Source organism: Cinclus cinclus, chromosome 15 (genome assembly GCF_963662255.1).
Source record: "Cinclus cinclus chromosome 15, bCinCin1.1, whole genome shotgun sequence".
Classification (NCBI taxonomy): domain Eukaryota; kingdom Metazoa; phylum Chordata; class Aves; order Passeriformes; family Cinclidae; genus Cinclus; species Cinclus cinclus.
This window is the reverse complement of record NC_085060.1, coordinates 1,320,815-1,338,519: the sequence shown is the minus strand read 5'-3', so window position 1 is coordinate 1,338,519 and position 17,705 is coordinate 1,320,815. Positions and strand designations below refer to the sequence as shown.

Genomic DNA, 17,705 nt, shown 5'->3' with positions numbered 1-17,705 from the left:
CACTGGAGCAGCCACAGGGGTAAGGCCACGGATGGCTGCAGGAGAGGAGCATCAGCCCAGCTCAAATTCAAGTCCTCCCCAAACTGCTCCCAATTTTCTCCCTCCCTTTGCCCCTCTTTCACCCCTGCCTGGAGCAGCCTCAGCGTGGTGACACGGTGACATTCCTGCAGCCCCTTGGCTTGGTGACAGAGTGACATTCTTGCAGATGCTCAGCCTGGGTGACATTCCTGCAGCCCCTCGGCTGGGTGACACGTGACATTCCTGCACTATTCAGCGTCGGTGACACTGCACACGGTGCCACGGCAGCCGCCGTGCCCCGGGGTGGCCCTGCCCTTGAGCGGCTCCGGGCTCTCGGGGTCCCCACCGCTGTCCCCAGGATGCTGCGGCACGCCCTGGGCGATGCCCACGGGTTTGCCCCTGGCACGGTGCTCCGGGGAGCGGGCGAAACCAAAGCTCGGGGGCAGCCCCGCTTCTCCCAGGGGTAACAAACGGGACAGCTTGGGGACATCCCCGTGGTACCGGTAGGACCCGGCCGCCTCCCGGGCCGGCCTGGCCTCGGGCTGCAGGGGGAGGTTGGAGGGGCGGAGCGGGTGCCTGGTCAGCTCTGCCTCTTGGGGCCTCCTCTCCGGAGCCTCCCCGATGCCACCCCGGGAGAGAGGCAGGAAAGGGGACGCGGCGTCTGGTGGCTCTGATGGCTCCCAGACGCTCTCCACGGCGCCGGCCGGAGCGAAGCCCCAGAGCTCCATCCCACCGGGAGCAGCGTCGTGCTGGAGGTGCCGCAGGCCCGGCCAGCTCAAGCCACCCTCGGGAGCCACCAGCTCGCCCTCCTCCTTGCTCCTGCTCCTCCTGGCTCCAGCAGAGTCCTTCCTGCCAGCTTCACGCCTGGCCCAGAGGCGGCAGTGCTGGGGGCCGCTGCGGGCTCCATGTGGCTCGGCCAGCTCGAACTCCAGGCTCTCGGTGTCCAGCGAGCGGCTCCTCCGGTCCACGGAGAGCGGCGCAGGCATGGAGGGGCTCAGCCCGTGCAGGCGCAGGTGGCGGGGCAGGCTGGCCACGCCCCAGTTGCTGCTCTGGAAAGAGCCCGGGGAGAAGCCCGGGGACATTCTCTCGTCACATTCAGCCAACGACTCTTTCTGTCCGTAGCCATCATCAAAGGCCTCGGCGATGTCCTCGCCCGCAGTCAGCTCCGGGTGCTGCTCGCACTCCCCTTCCCCGTCCTGCTCCACGTCCACCACGTCGAAGGTGACCATGGTGGGGAGGGCGGGGAGGTTCTGGGTGAAGGACGAGCTGGAGGCCGAGCTCCCCAGGCTCTCGGAGAGGCTGGAGAAGAGGGTCCCGCTGCTGGCGAACTCCACCAGAGCCTGGGAGAAGCTCACGGCGTGCTCGGGCTCGCTGCCCACCTGGGGCTCACCAGGGCTGGGCTCTGCTCTGCCGCCACGCTCCTGCTCAGACAGCCTGAACCCAGGGAACATCCCTGCCTTGGCTGGGGCCACGCTGCCGTGGATGGAGTCCCCAAGCATCCCACAGTCCGGGCCTGCATCGAACCCCGGGTTGCTCTTTGTGAGCTGAATAAGGCAACTCCCGGGGGCTTTTTGGCTGTTGTAACAGTTTTCTGGACACAGAGTCCCTGGAAAATCCCTCCACTCTGGATTTTCAGCCCTAGCCACTGCAACCCCACCATTGAGAGCCCGGCTCGGAGTGTGTGAGGCCACCTGCTCACTCCCAAGGCCGCTCTGACCCTTGCCAATGGAGCTGGCTGCTCTGCTTTTACATTCAATGCACTGCTTTTCCCGGGGACACTTCTCCTGGCTGGAGACATCCAGGCGTTTCAGGACGGGCTCCCTCTGCAGCTCCCAGTACAGCAGCTCTTTCTGAATGGCTGCAAGCCCCTCTTCTTCAGTTTCCATCAGCCCTCTTTTCTGATCCATCATCTGCTGGATCAGGCTCTTCTCCGCAGGGAGGCAGAAGTCCATGAAGTAGCTGAAGATGCCCTGGTGTGGGACTTTGCCCTCAAACAGAGATTCCTCCCCGTGAGAGGGGCTCATCAGGGCGTCAAACTCGTAAAGTGCATCGCCGCTGTAGCTGTCCCGGGGCAGTCTGTCCTTCTTGAGCTCCTCCCCAGCCTCATCATCCGGTCCTGGCGTGGTGGAGTCATAATACCCCTCATCACTGTTTGGGGCAGACTCCTGCTGGTCACTCTGGGGCGTCAGGAGGTCAACACCATCCACGGCATCCCCCACGTAGGGGTGGGCGTCGGCCTCGTGAGAGGCGTGTGTCTCCAGGCTGCTGCTGGACACCTGGGCCCCGTAGCTCCTGTCCCCCGGCACGCTGCTGTCCCATACCTGGTGCAGGTACTCCTCAGCCTCCTCAGGGATGGCCATCTCCTCACCACCACCCTGGTAGGTGACGAGGCAGGAGCTGCGTTTGGCGGCGTCGCGGCTGCGCTCCACCGAGATGCTGCTCTCGGCGATGTCGGGCTCGGCGATGTCGTCCCCGCACCCCGTCAGGGAGTCAAAGCTCTTCAGGGAGGTGACGTCCCCCAGCATGAGGCTCAGCAGGTCCCCGGAGTGCAGGCAGGGAGGCTCGTTGTCCATGAAGTCAGGGTGGAAGGCCAGCAGCAAACTCTCGCGGTCAAACTCGGCGCAGGCAGCAGCCTCAGCCTCTGGTTTTGTATCCGGAAGGTCCCCGTCCCCCGGCACGGCCATCGTGTCACCCTCAGAGCTGCCTCCACCAGCCGCGGGGCCCGCGGGCTCGGTGGCCTCGCCACAGCTGGAGTCACCCCCCAGGCAGGCCGTGGCCTCAGGGACCGGCCCTGCTCCCCTGCTCTCCACAACTCCTTGGCTCTCCACTCCCACTCCAGGAGCATTCCCAGCCTCCTCCGTGTCCCCGTTCCACTCGGGGAGCTCTGCCTTCTCGCTCTCGGCAGCCTTGCTCTTCCGGTGGCGCCGGATGCTGTTAAAAAACCCTTTCAGCCCTTTTTTGGGTCTGGGGAAAGAAGATTTCTCCCCAGTGGACTTTTTATCACAGCCCTCGATGCTCCCGGGGGGAGAGCTGTCCCGCTGGCCCAGATCCCCCTTGGCACTGCTGTCGGTGGCCAGCTGGGCGCTGCGGGAGCTGGGCAGGGCTCCGTGCTGCCCATCCCTGCTGCCCTCCGAGGGGCTGTCCGGCTGCGTCCCCCCGCCCTTGTCACAGGCAGCGCTGCTCAGCCCGTCGTGGGTCTTGCACTTGCTGAGCCCCTTCTTGCCGCGGCCGCCGAAGAAGCTGGGCAGGGTGCAGATGCTGCGCTTGCCCCCGAACAGCTTGAAGGCCGTTTTCCTCAGCTTGCCCGGGGGCGGCTGCTGCGGCTCCGCTGCCACCACTGAGCCATTGGCGCTGTCGGGAGGGCCGTCCCCACCCTCCTGTCGCCGCTGGTCCCCTCCGTCCCGCTCCTCCGGGCTGCCCGTTTCCATGGCAGCGGTCCGGGCTTGGATCTAGCTGGAAGCGGCGGCTTTGGGAGCTCGGAGCTCCGGGAGCAGGGATGGACACATCACCGCCGACCTGAGGCACAGGGAGAGGGCAGAGGTGAGGACACGGCAGCACAGATGAAGGCACCGGGGGTCTCTAGGCTCCAGCAACAGCTGGAGGAGCCTCCAAGCTCTCCCTCCACTTCCAAAATCCAGGCACCAAAACGTTGCTTAGATGCACCGGTTTGCCAGAGCAGAAAACCAGCACATCTCCACCGGGTAGAATGCCTGGGGACAGGCAGGTCTGACCTCTGCATCTCCTCGCTCCAAGCCCTGCAGCTTCTCAGATTTTTTTTGTCTCTGGGATGATCAGGTTTGGCTACCTTAAAGTGGGAGCTAGCACCTCCCAAACCCCCTCCCAGCCTTCATGCCAGGCTCCTAAGAGCATCCTGAGGGAAGCCAAACCAGGACACAGCCCTCCCTAGGTACGTGTCCAGGGAAAAACCACTCTGCTTACCACTCTGGCTTTTTTTTATAGAAGATTTCAGTTGTTTTTGAAATAATCTGTCCAGCGAGAGAGAATCGCCTTAAAAACACCCACTGTGAACCCCCTGATCAGATTATCCGGGAAGCAGAGAGGTAGGTTTGAAATTTGACCCTGGACTGCTGTCGGGAACAGGAGAAATAAAACAATTATAAGGATGTTCCTTTTGTAGAGGTGAGCATGGAGAAATTAAATGCATTAAAATCCTAATGTGCTCCCAAGCTGTAATGCCCCAGGCTGAGCTCTGACTGACAGGAGGCCAGGAAACCTTCCCGAGGTGTTTATCCAGAGATCCCAAATTAAAAATACATCCAAACGATGCTCTCTGCTCCTGCAGCCCCACAGATTAATAAACTTGCAATCCCAGGTTTATTTTTATTCCTCAGGTCTGGGCTGCTTTGCCTCTATATTGATCTGGCATCGCTGCCCTCAGCATGGATGGGCTTTAAGGTCCCTCCCAACCCAACTCACTCCACAATTCTGGAATTCTGGGATTGCTGATAACCCCTCACGTTCACCTGTCCCACTGGGGCATAGCCAGCTGGCACAGCCACCTCAAACTGGGATTTTCCAGCTCTGCCAGAGCCCACCATGAGTCCCAGGTGTTTCCAAAGCCTCTGGAGAAACCTGGATAGAGGGAGAAATGCCCACACCTGGACATGTGCAGGGCTGCTGGAAAACTGGGAGTGAAATAATCCAAAAGCTGCAGCTGGACACGGGCTGCTGGAAAATTTGGGGTGAAATAATCCAAAACCTGCACCTGGGCAGGGGCTGCTGGAAAACAGCCGGGGGAAAGCATGAGACAGAGCCAGGATTTCAAAAATTCCTTTTGGGAATCATTCCTCTCCAGCTCCACGTCAGCACCGGCACTGCTGCGGAGGGAAGGCTGGAAAAGGATTAAAAGAATGAAATGATAAAAATGAAATAAAGGGCACCGAGGGCAAAGAACCGATTTTTCAAACATGAAAAATAAGGTTTAAAAGCAACAAAAAAGCAGCACCTTAACAATGAACCGCAGCAAAGAGGGGACCCTCAGAGACCCCGGACGCTCCCCCAGCCCGGCCCTCCCTGCTGCCCCAAACTTTCGGGAGGATCCGGGAAGACGCGAGGGGCGGTGAGGGGGGGGTCGGGCCCGGCCGCGGGGGAGCAGAGAGCGGGGAGCGGCGGCTCCAGGGCCGGCCCGGTGCCCAGCACTTACCGGAGGAGGCGGCGGCAGCGGCACCCCCGGGACCGGCGGGACCCCCGGGACCAGCGGGACCGCGGCCCCGGCCCAGCCCTCAGGCCGCGCGAGGGCCGCGGGTCCGCCCGGCGCGGGCGGCAGGGGCGGTGCCGCGTGACGGGCGGGGCGGGGCCTCCTCACGGGGGGCGGAGAGGGCGGGGCCTGGAAGGCGGGAAGGAGGCGGGGCCTCAGCGCGAGGGGGGGGCTCGGTCTCCGCATTGGTGGTAATGGAAGGGGCGGGGTCACGGTGACGGGGCGTGGTCCTCAAGGTGTCCCCTCATGGCCGTCCCACCGTGTCCCCTCATGGCCGTCCCACCGTGTCCCCTCAAGGCCGTCCCACCGTGTCCTCCCCGCTGGCCCGGGGTGACCCGGCCGTGGCCTCAGGGCGGGTCACCGCGTTGGGGCGTGGCCTCGTTGGTGGAATGATTGACAGGGGCGTGGTCAGATTTGTATGGGCGTGGTCTAATTCAGGGGCGTGGCCTTGGAGAGACACCCGCGGGACAGGAGGGGTCACGGACACGGTGGGGAAATGTCGTGTCCTGTGAGTGACACTGCGTGTGACACTGCGTGTGTGTTACACCGTGTGACACCGTGTGTGACACTGCGTGTGTGACACTGCGTGTGTGTGACACTGTGTGTGTGTGACACCGCGTGTGACACCGTGTGTGACACTGCGTGTGTGACACTGCGTGTGTGTGACACCGTGTGTGACACCGTGTGTGACACCGCGTGTGTGACACCGCGTGTGTGACACCGCGTGTGTGACACCGCGTGTGACACCAGGGGGGAGGTGACACGCCGTGTTTGCCGTGGACACCTCCCCGTGCCTGCTGTGCCACCCACGTGCGTGTCACCTGCTCACACCCACAGTCCCGCACCCACTGAGCTGCCCCACAGCGAAGTCCCCTCCCCATTTTTGGGGCCCCCACAAATCCTGAGAACCCCTCAAATCCCCACATGAGGGTGGCAGCAAGGATGTCACCAGTGGGAGTCGCAGCAGTGTGGCAATGTCCCCGTGGGGCAGCCTCTCCCGTTCCCCGTGTCCCGTGGTGTCCCTGAAGGGAAGTGCCACCAGTGTCACCATTCCCTGTGGAGCCTTGTCCAGGCTGCTTCCAAGCCCTAATGCTCGCCTTGGGAGAGGCCCCACAGTCCAATTACTAGATGCTGGTTAATTGATGCCACAGCCCCGACACGAGCCCATAAACCCTGCAGGGAGGTGCCTGCGTTTGGCTCACAGTGACCCTTGGAGCTGCTGACAGTGTCCCCGTGGGACGTCACAGGGCAGGAGGGAACGAGCTACGGGACACCTCCTGCTGCATCCCAAACGTGGTCCAGAGCATCCCTGCTGAGCTGCCAAGGAGCTGTGGGATTTATCCATCATTTCTCCATTCATCCATCTTCCTGGGAAGTGCCAGGAAGGCACCTCCAGCCCCCACTGGGGAGGGCGATCCCGGTGCCCAAGGTGGGAGGAAAGGAGGGACTTTAAGGTGATGCTGGGGTGGCCCCACTCCAGCCTGGAATTCCCCATCTGCAGGGATTCCCTCGTCCCTTCCCAGCCATCCTGGCAAGGCTGCCAGGCATGGGATGTTTCACCAGACAGGCCACAACAGTTTAATACCAACATTAGAACGCTTTTAATTCAAACCCCAACCCTGCCCAACCGTGAAAGATCCTCGGCTGGGGTGGGCACACACGGCCGGGGCCAGCCCCAGTCCTGTCCCTCCCAAGGGGAGGAGGCACTTGGGAACTTCTCTGGGAATTCTGGAATCATGAGGGACCTCAAAGCTCAGTCAGTGCCACCCCTGCCATGGGCAGGGACACCTTCCACTGTCCCAGGCTGCTCCGATCCCAATGTCCAACCTGGCCTTGGACACTGCCAGGGATCCAGGGCACCCTGTGCCAGGGCCTGCCCACCTCCAAAAAATTCCCATCCTCCCAGCCAGGAATTCCTTCACTCTTTCCCATCCCCTTCTCCAACCAAAATCAGCTAAAGGTGTAAAATCCCTCGGTAAAGATGGCCTGAGGCAAACCCAGGGGAATCAGATCCTGCTCCATCCTGGCTTTGCTGCCGGCCAAGAGCTGAGGTCTCCTGTTCTCCGTCCTCCTTCCCTTCCCACCTTTCCACACGGGCACGGCTTCCTGGAGACACCTCGTCACCAAAAACGAACTTGTCACCACAAATTCCCAGCGGTGTCACAGATTTCAGGGATCCACTGGCAGGGGGTGGAGCGGGTTTTAATTGGGGTGCTCAGAGCAGGTGTCCCTGGGGGCAGGCTGGGATCAGGGCTGGTGCTCCAGGTATTTGGCCAGGACTGTGGGGATCTCCAGCTCTGCGAGGGCGGCTGAAAGGCTGGGCTGCTTCAGGAGACGCCTCATGGCCAGCCGGGATTGGGACAGCAGGGATTTGGGATGAGCTGTGGAAGGAAAATCACATGGTCACCTTCAAGACACACAGCCTTGCTGCCCTCTAACCTTTGCCTTATCCAAAGGAAAGGGACGTGGACTGAGCAAAACAAACAAAGTCGGAACAACATGATCTTTAAAGGTCCCTTCCAACCCAAACCATTCCATGGTCCTATAAAAATTCCATGAAAACTCAACTTCTGTGCTGGGGCTGGGGCTATAGAGTCGGGCACAAGCTCCCACAGGAGCTGAGAAGAAATCTTCCATCCCCACATGGAAATAAGTGCAGGATTTTAGACTTGGGCAGTGCAGAAGAGCCCGAGCCGAGTAGCAGAAAGGAGAGCAAGGGTGAAAAGCAGCCTGCAACCCAACAAGAAAGGGGAAACCCAGGCTGTGGGAAGCATGGAATCGCAGCAGGGTTTAGGCTGGGAAGGGAGTTTAAGCTCATCTCATTCCATGAGCAGGCACACCTCCCACTATCCCAGATTGCTCCAAGCCCTGGGCACTCGCAGGGATCCAGGGGCAGGAATGAGGGTACCACGGACCCACACAGCCGAGTGATGCCACGAGGGGAGCAAAAGCTGAGAGAGAGCCTGGGTGGGGCTATTGGAAAGAGGGAACCGGAGCAAAGCTGTGCCCAGGGGCTCACAAGCAGCTCACCTCTGGCCTGCAGCAGCAGCTCCAGCCCCTCGCTGGGCTGTGCCAGCCCGTCCACGGGCACCCTGGGCAGGTACACGTTGGCCCCGAAGTCGATGAGCAGCCGGACGAAATCGCTGCGGCAGCCGTGCCTCAGGCACGTCTCCAGCAGGGTTTTGGGCTCCCGGATCTGCGCCAGCACGCCCTGCTCGGTGCAGTTGTAGTCGGGGTCAGCGCCGTGCAGCAGCAGCGCCCGAAAACACTCCAGGTGCCCGTAGGCGGCCGCCAGGTACAGCGGCCCCGAGCAGGACACCGAGTTGGCCGCCCACTCTGGCAAGCGGGCCTGGACGTTGGGCTGGGCTCCGTGCTCCAGCAGCTCCCGCAGGATGTCCAGGTGGCCATCCCTGGCAGCCAGCAGCAGCGGCGAGCAGTTGTTGTAGACGCTGCCCAGCGGGTCGGCGCCGTGCTCCAGCAGCTCCCGCACGCACTCGCGGTGCCCGTTGCTGACGGCCACGAAGAGCGGGGTCTGAGCCTTCACGTCCAGGCTGTCCACCTGGGCGCCGTGGGCCAGCAGCAGCCGCAGGCTCCGAACGCAGCCCCGGGTGGCCGCCAGGCGCAGGGGGGTGCTGGGGACCCCCCAGCCGCTCCTGCGGTCGATGAGCTTCTTGTACCTGTCCTGGGACAGCAGCACGGCCAGGGTCTCGTGGTCGTCCTGGCACACGGCCCGGCTCAGCTCCTCGCTCTCCTCGCTGTCCTCCTCCTCATCCCCGGGCTGCAGCAGGGAGAATATCTTGTTGATGTCCATGAGGCTCATTTTGTGCTCCATGCGCTGCTTTCATGGTAAAGGATGAGGGCAAAGATCTGCAGGACACAGAACCAGCACCGTCCCCCCGGGTTAGAACCTGCTGAATTTTAGCGGAAGTTTATACTCGGCAAAAGGTAGAGTCTCCAAAAAATGGACAAACGTTGGATGAGGACGCTGCTGATGCGCTCGTGGCCCTGGCACCCACCTGAGGGAAGGGTGAAAGGCTGAGGGAACAGTGGAGCTCGGTGTTGTAGTGGGTACGTGGGTCAGGATCCCATAAAATCATGGAATGGTTTGGGTTGGGAGGGACCTTAAATCTCACCCAGCACCACCCCTGCCATGGCAGGGACACCTCCCACTGTCCCAGGCTGCTCCAACCTGGCCTTGGGCACTGCCAGGGATCCAGGGGCAGCCACAGCTGCTCTGGGAATTCCAGCCCAGCCCCTGCTCGCCCTGCCAGGGAACAATTCCTAATTCCCAATATCCCACCCATCCCTGCCCTCTGGCAGTGGGAGCCATTCCCTGTGTCCTGTCCCTCCATCCCTTGTCCCCAGTCCTGAGGGATGAGGTGAATGTGATCAGTTTGACTGGGGATCAAACACCTTCCAGCATCTCCCTTCCCAAAATGAAGCCGGCGCTAGAATTCCGGAGATTTCCTCCCTCCTGCCTGCACAAAGGGTTCGGGATGTTTGTGGTGAGGCATTTGGGAGGAGGAAGGATGGGAACGCTGAGCTGATCGCACCGGGTGGGACAACATGTGGCCTCAGGGGACAGAGGGGGGACAGCAATGGGATGTCCCGGCTGGCACCTGAGCAGCTGGAAACGCTCGAGACGGGCGCAGGAATTTCTCGGCAGCCCTGGAGCATCTCGGGTTTCCTCTGGAGAGGCGGCGGAGGCAGAGCTGGGGCTGACCTGTCCTGCGGGAAGCCAAGGAGCTGCACGGAGCCATTAATTAGCAAAAGAGTCGCAGCAAACAGTTAATTAGCCGAGAGGCTGCACGGAGCGATTGGCCTCGTTGTGCACCTGAGCCACCACGGGGGAACCTGTCCCACATCACCCAAGGGGACACGGCAAGGCCACCCAGCAAAGGGCCACTGGGACGAGTCTGATGGCAGCCAAAGCTCTGCTGGGCTGCCACCCGTTAGATGATACAGAATATAGAATTTATATTCTGTGTAAATTAGCCCGATTTATACAGAAATGTGGGGAATTCTAACACTGCTGGTCTTCATTGGACACTCCTGGAATGAGCTCTGGAGCTTTGGGATCGCCCCACCCACAAGGAAAATGGGCTGGGGGGGTTACTGCAGATCCCAGCCCAAAAGACAGTTCTGTTCCCTGTTACATTCCCAAGGGAAACTGTGCGGAAAAGCGAAAGAGCAGCTGGGACGTTTCCTGAACGCACAAAGAGCTCCTCCAAAGGGAGTCCTGGGACTGCCTGAGACCTTGAGTGGGGAGCTCAGGGATGTTCCTCAGAGCCCAAACCAGAATTCATGCAATCACAAAATGGTTTGGTTTGGAAAGGAACTTAAAAGTTCGTCCCACCCCTTCCATGGGCAGGGGCACTTTGCACTGTCCAAGGCTGCTCCAAACCCCAATGTCCAACACTTCCAGGGATCCAGGGGCAGCCACAGCTGCTCTGGACACCCCACCCTCCCTGTTTAGTCACCCCCTGAGCTGCCAGGAGCTGTCCGAGCACCTGCAGACCCCAAAAAGAGGCTGTGACAGAGCACACTTTTGTCCCTCTGTCCCTCCCTCGCCCGCTGCTGCCTCCTTACCTGGCTGTGGGGATGCTCAGAGCACCTGAGGCCAGGGGGATGCCATGGGGAGTCCTCCCGTGGTTGAACCCCAAAAAGAGCAGAGCAGGGGATGGACAGGGCTGTGTGGGTGCAGCTCACAGCTGAAATGCCACGGCGGGACCGGCCCAGGGCACTGGGGCTAATTTTAGCCCCTCTGGGGTTTTATCTTACCACTTCCATTCTTGGAAAGCTCCCCTTGGGTAAATATAGAGAGGGCAGCGGGGTGGGGGGAGGCTGGGACAGGTGCTGGAGGCTGCTCGACCCTTCTGAGCACACACAGAGTTTTTCTTTTCTGCTGTTCCCTCGCAGAAATCGGGGAGCTTTGGGGTCCCTGCCAGGGCAGCAGTGGCCTCTGCCCCACCTTGGCTGCTGCCAGGCACTCGAATTCCCTCTTAACCCCTCTCCTGCCCTCCCTCCCCTTTTTCAGAGTGATACAAATGGCCATTTGCAACCTCCAAAACGATTCATTAGACACCAGAAAGATGAAAGGTCCTGAAGAATGTCCAGATTTCCCTCCTGAGCTGCTCTGGGCTGCACCTGCCTGAAGGAACCACAGCCAGAGCCTCCCGAAGCTAAATAGGACCCAGGAAAGCAAGAACGCTCCCAGGGCAAACAAAACGAGTGGGAAGCAGCACTGGGGCTCTTATCAGAAGCTGTCAGCTGGGAAGTGCAATCCTATTTTATCCAGCTCCCTTTAAACCCTCTCCAAACTCCTCGGTGCTGGAGCAGGAACGGGCTGGAGGTTTGGGGCAGCCTTATCATGGCATGAGATAACGAGCGAGACCCAAATTACCCAGCAGGAAAATCCCCAGTGCTGCTGCACGAAGAGAAATCAGGGTGCCCTGTGAAATGTGTGATCTGTGGCACCACCACATTCCTGCTCTGGAGCCTCCCCCTGGAAAGCCTGGACTGCAGGAAAATGGTCAGTGTTGGTTTGGTTTAGACTTTTGGTTTTCCTCTCCAAAATTCACTCACAAATAGATTATTGCTTCCCAAAGGTCAATTCTCCAAAGCAGGAATTGGATTGTGATGGGTGAATGGAATGTGATGTGGATGAACCCTGGAGCAGGATGGGGGAGTTTGGGGTTATTTTTCCTGAGTGTCAGGAAGATGCAACCACAGCAGGGATGCTGCAGCCACAAAAGCCAAGCCTGGCTGGAAACCCCTTCCACAAACCACAGAAATCAAAGCAGCCATTAAAAAGACAGAGTGCTATAAAGGAAAAAAAGGGAACGCAGACAAGAGAAGTGCTAGAAAATGTGAAATGTAGGAGACTTGGAGATGAAAGGAAAATCCTTGAATGGCAAATGAATGATAAACTGTTTATTCTTTTGTTGCTGCTGCTGTTTAGTTGTTAACCAAGACAAATCTTAGGAACAAGGAGCAGATTAAACCCAGTTCTAACGAGGCAAACCCGAGAATCCCCCAGCCCAGCTGGAATCCCACATGGACACACTCCTGGAGCAGGAATTTTTCCTTTCATCCCAGGGGTATTTCCAGCAGCAGAGCCAGAGCAGCCCCAGCAGGAGCCCAGGCAGAGGTGACAGAGCAGCCTGAGCCATTTGGGATAAAATCCCCACTGCTTCCAACTCCAGGGAAGGATGAGTGTTGGAACCCTGATACCTGAAAATTTTAAACTTGCTGTGCTTTCTGATCCTCAAAAGAACACTGCTTTTGACTTGAAGCCTTAGAAAAAACTTCCAAATTTAAGTAATAAAGTTAAAACCATTAATGTGTAGTTTAAATAAAAGTGTGCAATGACAGTAAAAGTGTTATAACACATAGTAAAAAGTTTAAATTTTAAAGTTTTAAATTATAGTAATAAATGTAGAAAAACATCAGTCTTTAATAACTCTTCTTCCTTCTTGCTCCTTCTTCTTTGTAATTTCAAGTAGTTTTTAGTCAAATAAAAAGTACTGCAGTACAAGTTGCAAGTGTTCAGTTATTAAGTCAAAAGTATAAATAATTTGTTAGCTTTTAATTAAACTTTAAAAAAACCTCATAACTGAATACACCAACATTTTCTCACTTCTAGCTTATTAGCTAAAAGTACTACAAAACTCTCTGTACATTAAATAAAAATTAATAAACAATTAAGTCCAAACAAAAAAAAAATCTGTCTCTTGTACATTCAATCCTAACTCTAAGTAAAAACAAAATTTAAAAAAAAATAAAAAAATTAAATTAAAAAACCACTAATATATAGCACCACTAATAGATGAGGAGTTGGGGAAAGCTTCCACCAGGGACTGACCTGGCCTCTGCTCTGGGCAAAGCAGCTCTTGATCAGCTCCCTGTTAATTGGGGAAGAATTAGAGGGCAGAAGAGTATTTACTGCCACTCACCGAGTTTTTTGGGAAGGTAAATCCTGGCCAGAGTTGCTTCCATTAAAGAGATTATCGTCATTAACACAGCTAAGAGAGTTAATGAGCTTGTGGATTTAGGAGAGCTAGGCAGTTAAAAGTTTGGAGCTAAACAGTCCCAAAGAAATGATTTTGCAGGGATTAGGGTTTTGGTAACAGCGCCCAAGGTCGGAAAGCAGAGCTGGGGACTGGGGCTGCTGTGGCTCCTGCCTTTGGGCTGGGAGTCCCTGGCACAGCCCAGCTCTGGAGGCTCCCTCTGAGCCCTCACAGGTGCCCCCAGCATTCCAGAGCTCGGCCCTGGGGGTTCTCCCTGCTCCAGCAGCACCGGGATCCGGGGGACAGCCAGCAATTGTTCTCCAGGAATTCTCCAGGGCAGGGCACGGACAGCTCAGCATCCCTCGGCCGAGTGCACGTCCCCGCTGATGGAAATTCCCCATTTATTTGGTGCATCAACACACAAAAACGGAGTTAGAAAGGAAGGAGGAAGCCAGAGATGTTTCTCTGCCCCTCCGTGAGTTGTTCTTTGAGGAATTTTGGCAGCCCCAGGAGTTCACCTCTCTGCTTCCACTGCTCTCAGGGAGCCCCTTCCCTTTTGGAAATGAGGATTAAAGGATGCTTTGGGTTGGGATGAACCTTCACGTCCACCCCTGCCATGGCAGGGACACCTCACCCTGTCCCAGGCTGCTCCAGCCCGGCCCTGGGCACTGCCAGGGATCCAGGGGCAGCCCCAGATCAGAGCCAGACCTGCTCCACCCATGGGGATTTTGGGTTATTTATAGATTTTTATCCATTCCCATTCACACTGGATCCCCTCCATCTCTCCCCCCGCTCTCTGGTGTTGAGACAGATGTTTTGTGTCCCACTCCAAAGAGAAGGAAAAAAAGAATTCCAGGAGAACACTGGAATCCAGGAGCTGTTTGCAGGCAAGAGAAATTCTAATTAATGCACCTTTTGTCCAAATTCCCCCCAAATTAAACTGCAGCTTTATCAATCCTAGCCAGTGCTAATGCTAATAATCCAATTAAATGCAAGGCACGTCTAATTAAGGTAAATGAAGGATTTCACTGGCAGCACTAAGAATATTTAAAATTAGCAAGAAGGGAAAAAGCCTGAGAAACACCCAGGGACTGATTGTACCCCAGCGCCAGGCCCATTTTACTGCCTTCAACCATCGAAAATATTCAATTTTAGGGTGGAAAATATTAATATTAATGGGTCTGGAGTCTGTTCCCTGGGAAGTTTTGTCCCTCTTGAGCATCTTCCCATCTCAGCTGAGTTTGCACTCAAACCTTTTAACACCTCACTAGCCCTGACTAAAAGGAATGGGATAAAAAAGGATTTTTCCAGGGTACCATCAGCAGCTGCACTGTGGGTTCTTCACTCTGAAGCCATTAAAAAAAAAAAGTCTCTTTAGTGGAGCTATGAAGGTGGGACTGAGCTCCTTGCAGCAGCTCTGGGTGCTCCTCAGAAAGCTGTGGAACTCACCTGGAGACACCTGAGGCCAGGTGAGTTCCTCAGCATCAAGGAAACACTGAGGAGACACTTGGGTTTAATATAGAAAGAAAAATTCAAATTAAATAAAGAGGCCCAGAATAGCACAGTTTGCAGAAGACACCAAGATTTGTACAGTTCCATTGGTTATATTCCCTTTTTTTCCATCAGTTGTTCCTTTTTGGGTTGTTTTTAAACAGCCTGCACTCCCCCTTCCCCCCAGAGCAGGGGGATCACCCCAATTCTGTCCTGTAGAGGGGAAATGGCTCCACACTCCCTTCATTAATTAAGATCCTTTAACTGACTTCACCTTTCCCAATGTGGAGTTCTGAGTCACCACCCAATAAACACAGCAGCCACTTCCTTTAAAAAGGCAAAATGTTTATTTTTGTAGGGAATAAAAATACCTGCAATCCAAGAGAGACTCCATGGGACAAACAGAGACAACAGACACAATTCTCCTCTAGACAAGATCAGCTTCAAGCAGTGCAGGAACTCAAGTGCCCCACAGAGCCCCTGGGGCTCATCCCCCCCAGTTGTCCCTGCCAGTGACACAGACACAAAGAGCAACGGGGACATTCCCAGCCAGCACACCACACATGGTTTTAGGGACATTCCTACAAGGATGGGGTTGGGGATGCCAAGGAAAATCCAGCTGGAGGATGTGATCCAGTGCAGAGTTACTCCAGCAGTTTCTGCTACATTAAATAAATGGAAATATAGAAATGATCTAAAATGCTATAAAAACAAGCCCTGGAGCCTGCCCTGCTCCTGCAGCTGCCAGGGGACACATTAATTAATGTCATTAGCAAAGCTGCCCTAACGAGTGGCCCACCTGGCTGCCGGGTCCCAAGCACAGGCTTTACCAGCCCCTGCCTCCTCAGCTAATTAATCAAGTGCTGGGTGCTAATTAAAACATAAATAGGACATTCAGAGCAGGTTCTTCCCCCAGGGAATGCCTGGATGTGCAGGAGGGAGGGATGGGAACCAGGAATAGCTAAGAGAGGTCCCCAAAAAAAACAAGCCCAGTCCTCAGCACAGAGCAGGAAAACACCTTTGGAATTCTCCTGGTCACTCCAGGATATGCAGGAAATTCCTCGGGCTGCTGAGGCTGCCCAGGAGCTGAAGTTCTTCCCTTTCCAAGGCTTCTCTTCAGCTTTGGGAGCACCTCTGAGGATTGTCTGCTTCCAAAGGCCATGGAAACAACATCCACAGGGCTGCTCCCACCAGCATTCCCACCTGGAGCCCCTCTGGAGCTCCAGGCACCTTCAGCTCCTGACAAATCCCACTCTGCAGGACTGGGGAAACTTCCTGAAGCTTCCCAGCTCCCTCTGAGCCATCTCCTCCTCCATCCCAGCCAGGATCAGAGCAGGTGTGTTTTTATTCCAAGGAATGAACTTGGAAAAGCAATCACTAAGCACAAGACCAGACCAAATCAGACCTAAAAGCTTTCCCAAACTGCTTTTCCTCACCCCTGAAGAGGCCACGGAGAGCTAAAACTATGGACAACCCAACTATTCCCACTTTTCCCTTGCAAACAGCACCAATTGGATTTTCTCTCTCCCACACCTGACAGCTGCAGAAGAAAACCCCAATTTAAGAAGCCCCAGAACAAAGTTCACATTAAAGACATTTCAAATTTAAGCTCCACGAGTCCCTCTTGTGCTTCAGAGTAGAACAGGCATCGGACCCACCACAAGGTTACACCTGCTTGTAAGCCCAGGAGATGCTGGGAACAGGCAGGAAGCCATGGAATGCCCTGGAAAAGCAGGAGCAGCTCCAGAAAAGCTGTTTTACACAAGCAGAACTCATCTGCAGCAAATGAAAAAAAAAAAAAAAAAAAAAAAAAAACCAAAAAAAAGACTGGATGTGGCACATGGTGCCGTGGTCTAGCTGAGATGGTAGGGCATGGGTTGGACTTGATGATCTTGAAGGTCTCTTCCAACCTGGCGATTCTGTGAATTCAGATCCCTCTTCCCTCCCAGTTCTCCCAGTCACAGGAATCTAAATGGAAAGAAGTGCACTGCTCCAAGTAAAATCAGGATTTCTGTCCTCACAAAGCTTGGGTGCTCCCTTAGGAATAATCCAATTGCAGAAACTTTCCCCAGCAGCAGCAGCAGATTCCCAACAGCACTAAGAGCTTCTCCATCCCTTTCACACTTTCAGGGAGCAGAGAATCCAGGCAGGACACTCCAGGAGCAGGGAGCACCTGAGCTCAGCACACTGCAGGGCTCCTCATCCCTGCTCTCCAAACAGCCCAGAGTCACCACCAAACCCAAAAACCTTCTTGTATGGTTCTCAAACCGTAAGCTTGTGGAAGGGGAGGAAACCCTGGAATCTTCTGGAGTTCCTACATCCCAACATGAATACACTGCAGCCTTTGCCTGAGCCTGTACACACAAAATCCAAGAGGTTTATAACACATTGATTTTTGGGTTTGACTCAGTGGAGTGAAAAGCAGCAAGATTACCCCAAGGTTACAACACTGAGTAACCTGGTGGTGGTTATACACACTTGTAGTAACACTGGAGTTCAGTGGAGACATCGTTTTTAGGAACAAGAAAAGATGATTAAAACTCCTCCAATGGCAATTCCAAAGGCAAAGCAACACACAAGCATTACCAGGAGCCTTCTGCAAGATGGATTTGTATAATAATTAACAATAAATCTTCTGGTAGTCAAACAAAATCCTCTCCAGTTTTGGATCTCTAATGAAAATTAGAGAATTTATTAAAGATATTAAAAAACTGATGATCCACAGAATAACTAGTCCTAAAAAGTACCTGTTGTGACTTTGTGTCTCATTTTCTCTCAGATTTGGGGACGGATTTTGCCCATTATCCCCTGGAAAGAAAAGACAAGGCTGGTCCCTCAGTCACACCTGGGTCAGCATTTCCAGTGTTTAATTTTTAACCCATCACTCTTGTAGTTCCCACTCCTTCCTTGACAACAACTTTATTTAAGTCTGACAAACCCTCAGTATTAAAAAACTTCCCGTTTGCCAT

General features: G+C 55.6%; 2 protein-coding genes across 2 annotated transcripts; both read right to left on the bottom strand.

Annotated features, from left to right (window-relative positions):
- Nucleotides 1-266: 266 nt before the first annotated feature.
- Nucleotides 267-3,446, bottom strand: AMER1 (APC membrane recruitment protein 1). The gene has a single exon (XM_062502894.1). The coding sequence runs from the start codon at nucleotides 3,444-3,446 to the stop codon at nucleotides 267-269; it is 3,180 nt and encodes a 1,059-aa protein (XP_062358878.1).
- A 4,037-nt stretch (nucleotides 3,447-7,483) lies between these two features.
- On the bottom strand, nucleotides 7,484-9,056 carry ASB12 (ankyrin repeat and SOCS box containing 12). Its single transcript, XM_062503094.1, has 2 exons — nucleotides 8,267-9,056; nucleotides 7,484-7,617 (listed from the first exon to the last, which is right to left on the bottom strand). The coding sequence occupies exons 1-2, from the start codon at nucleotides 9,054-9,056 to the stop codon at nucleotides 7,484-7,486; spliced, it is 924 nt and encodes a 307-aa protein (XP_062359078.1).
- Between the last annotated feature and the right edge of the window lie 8,649 nt (nucleotides 9,057-17,705).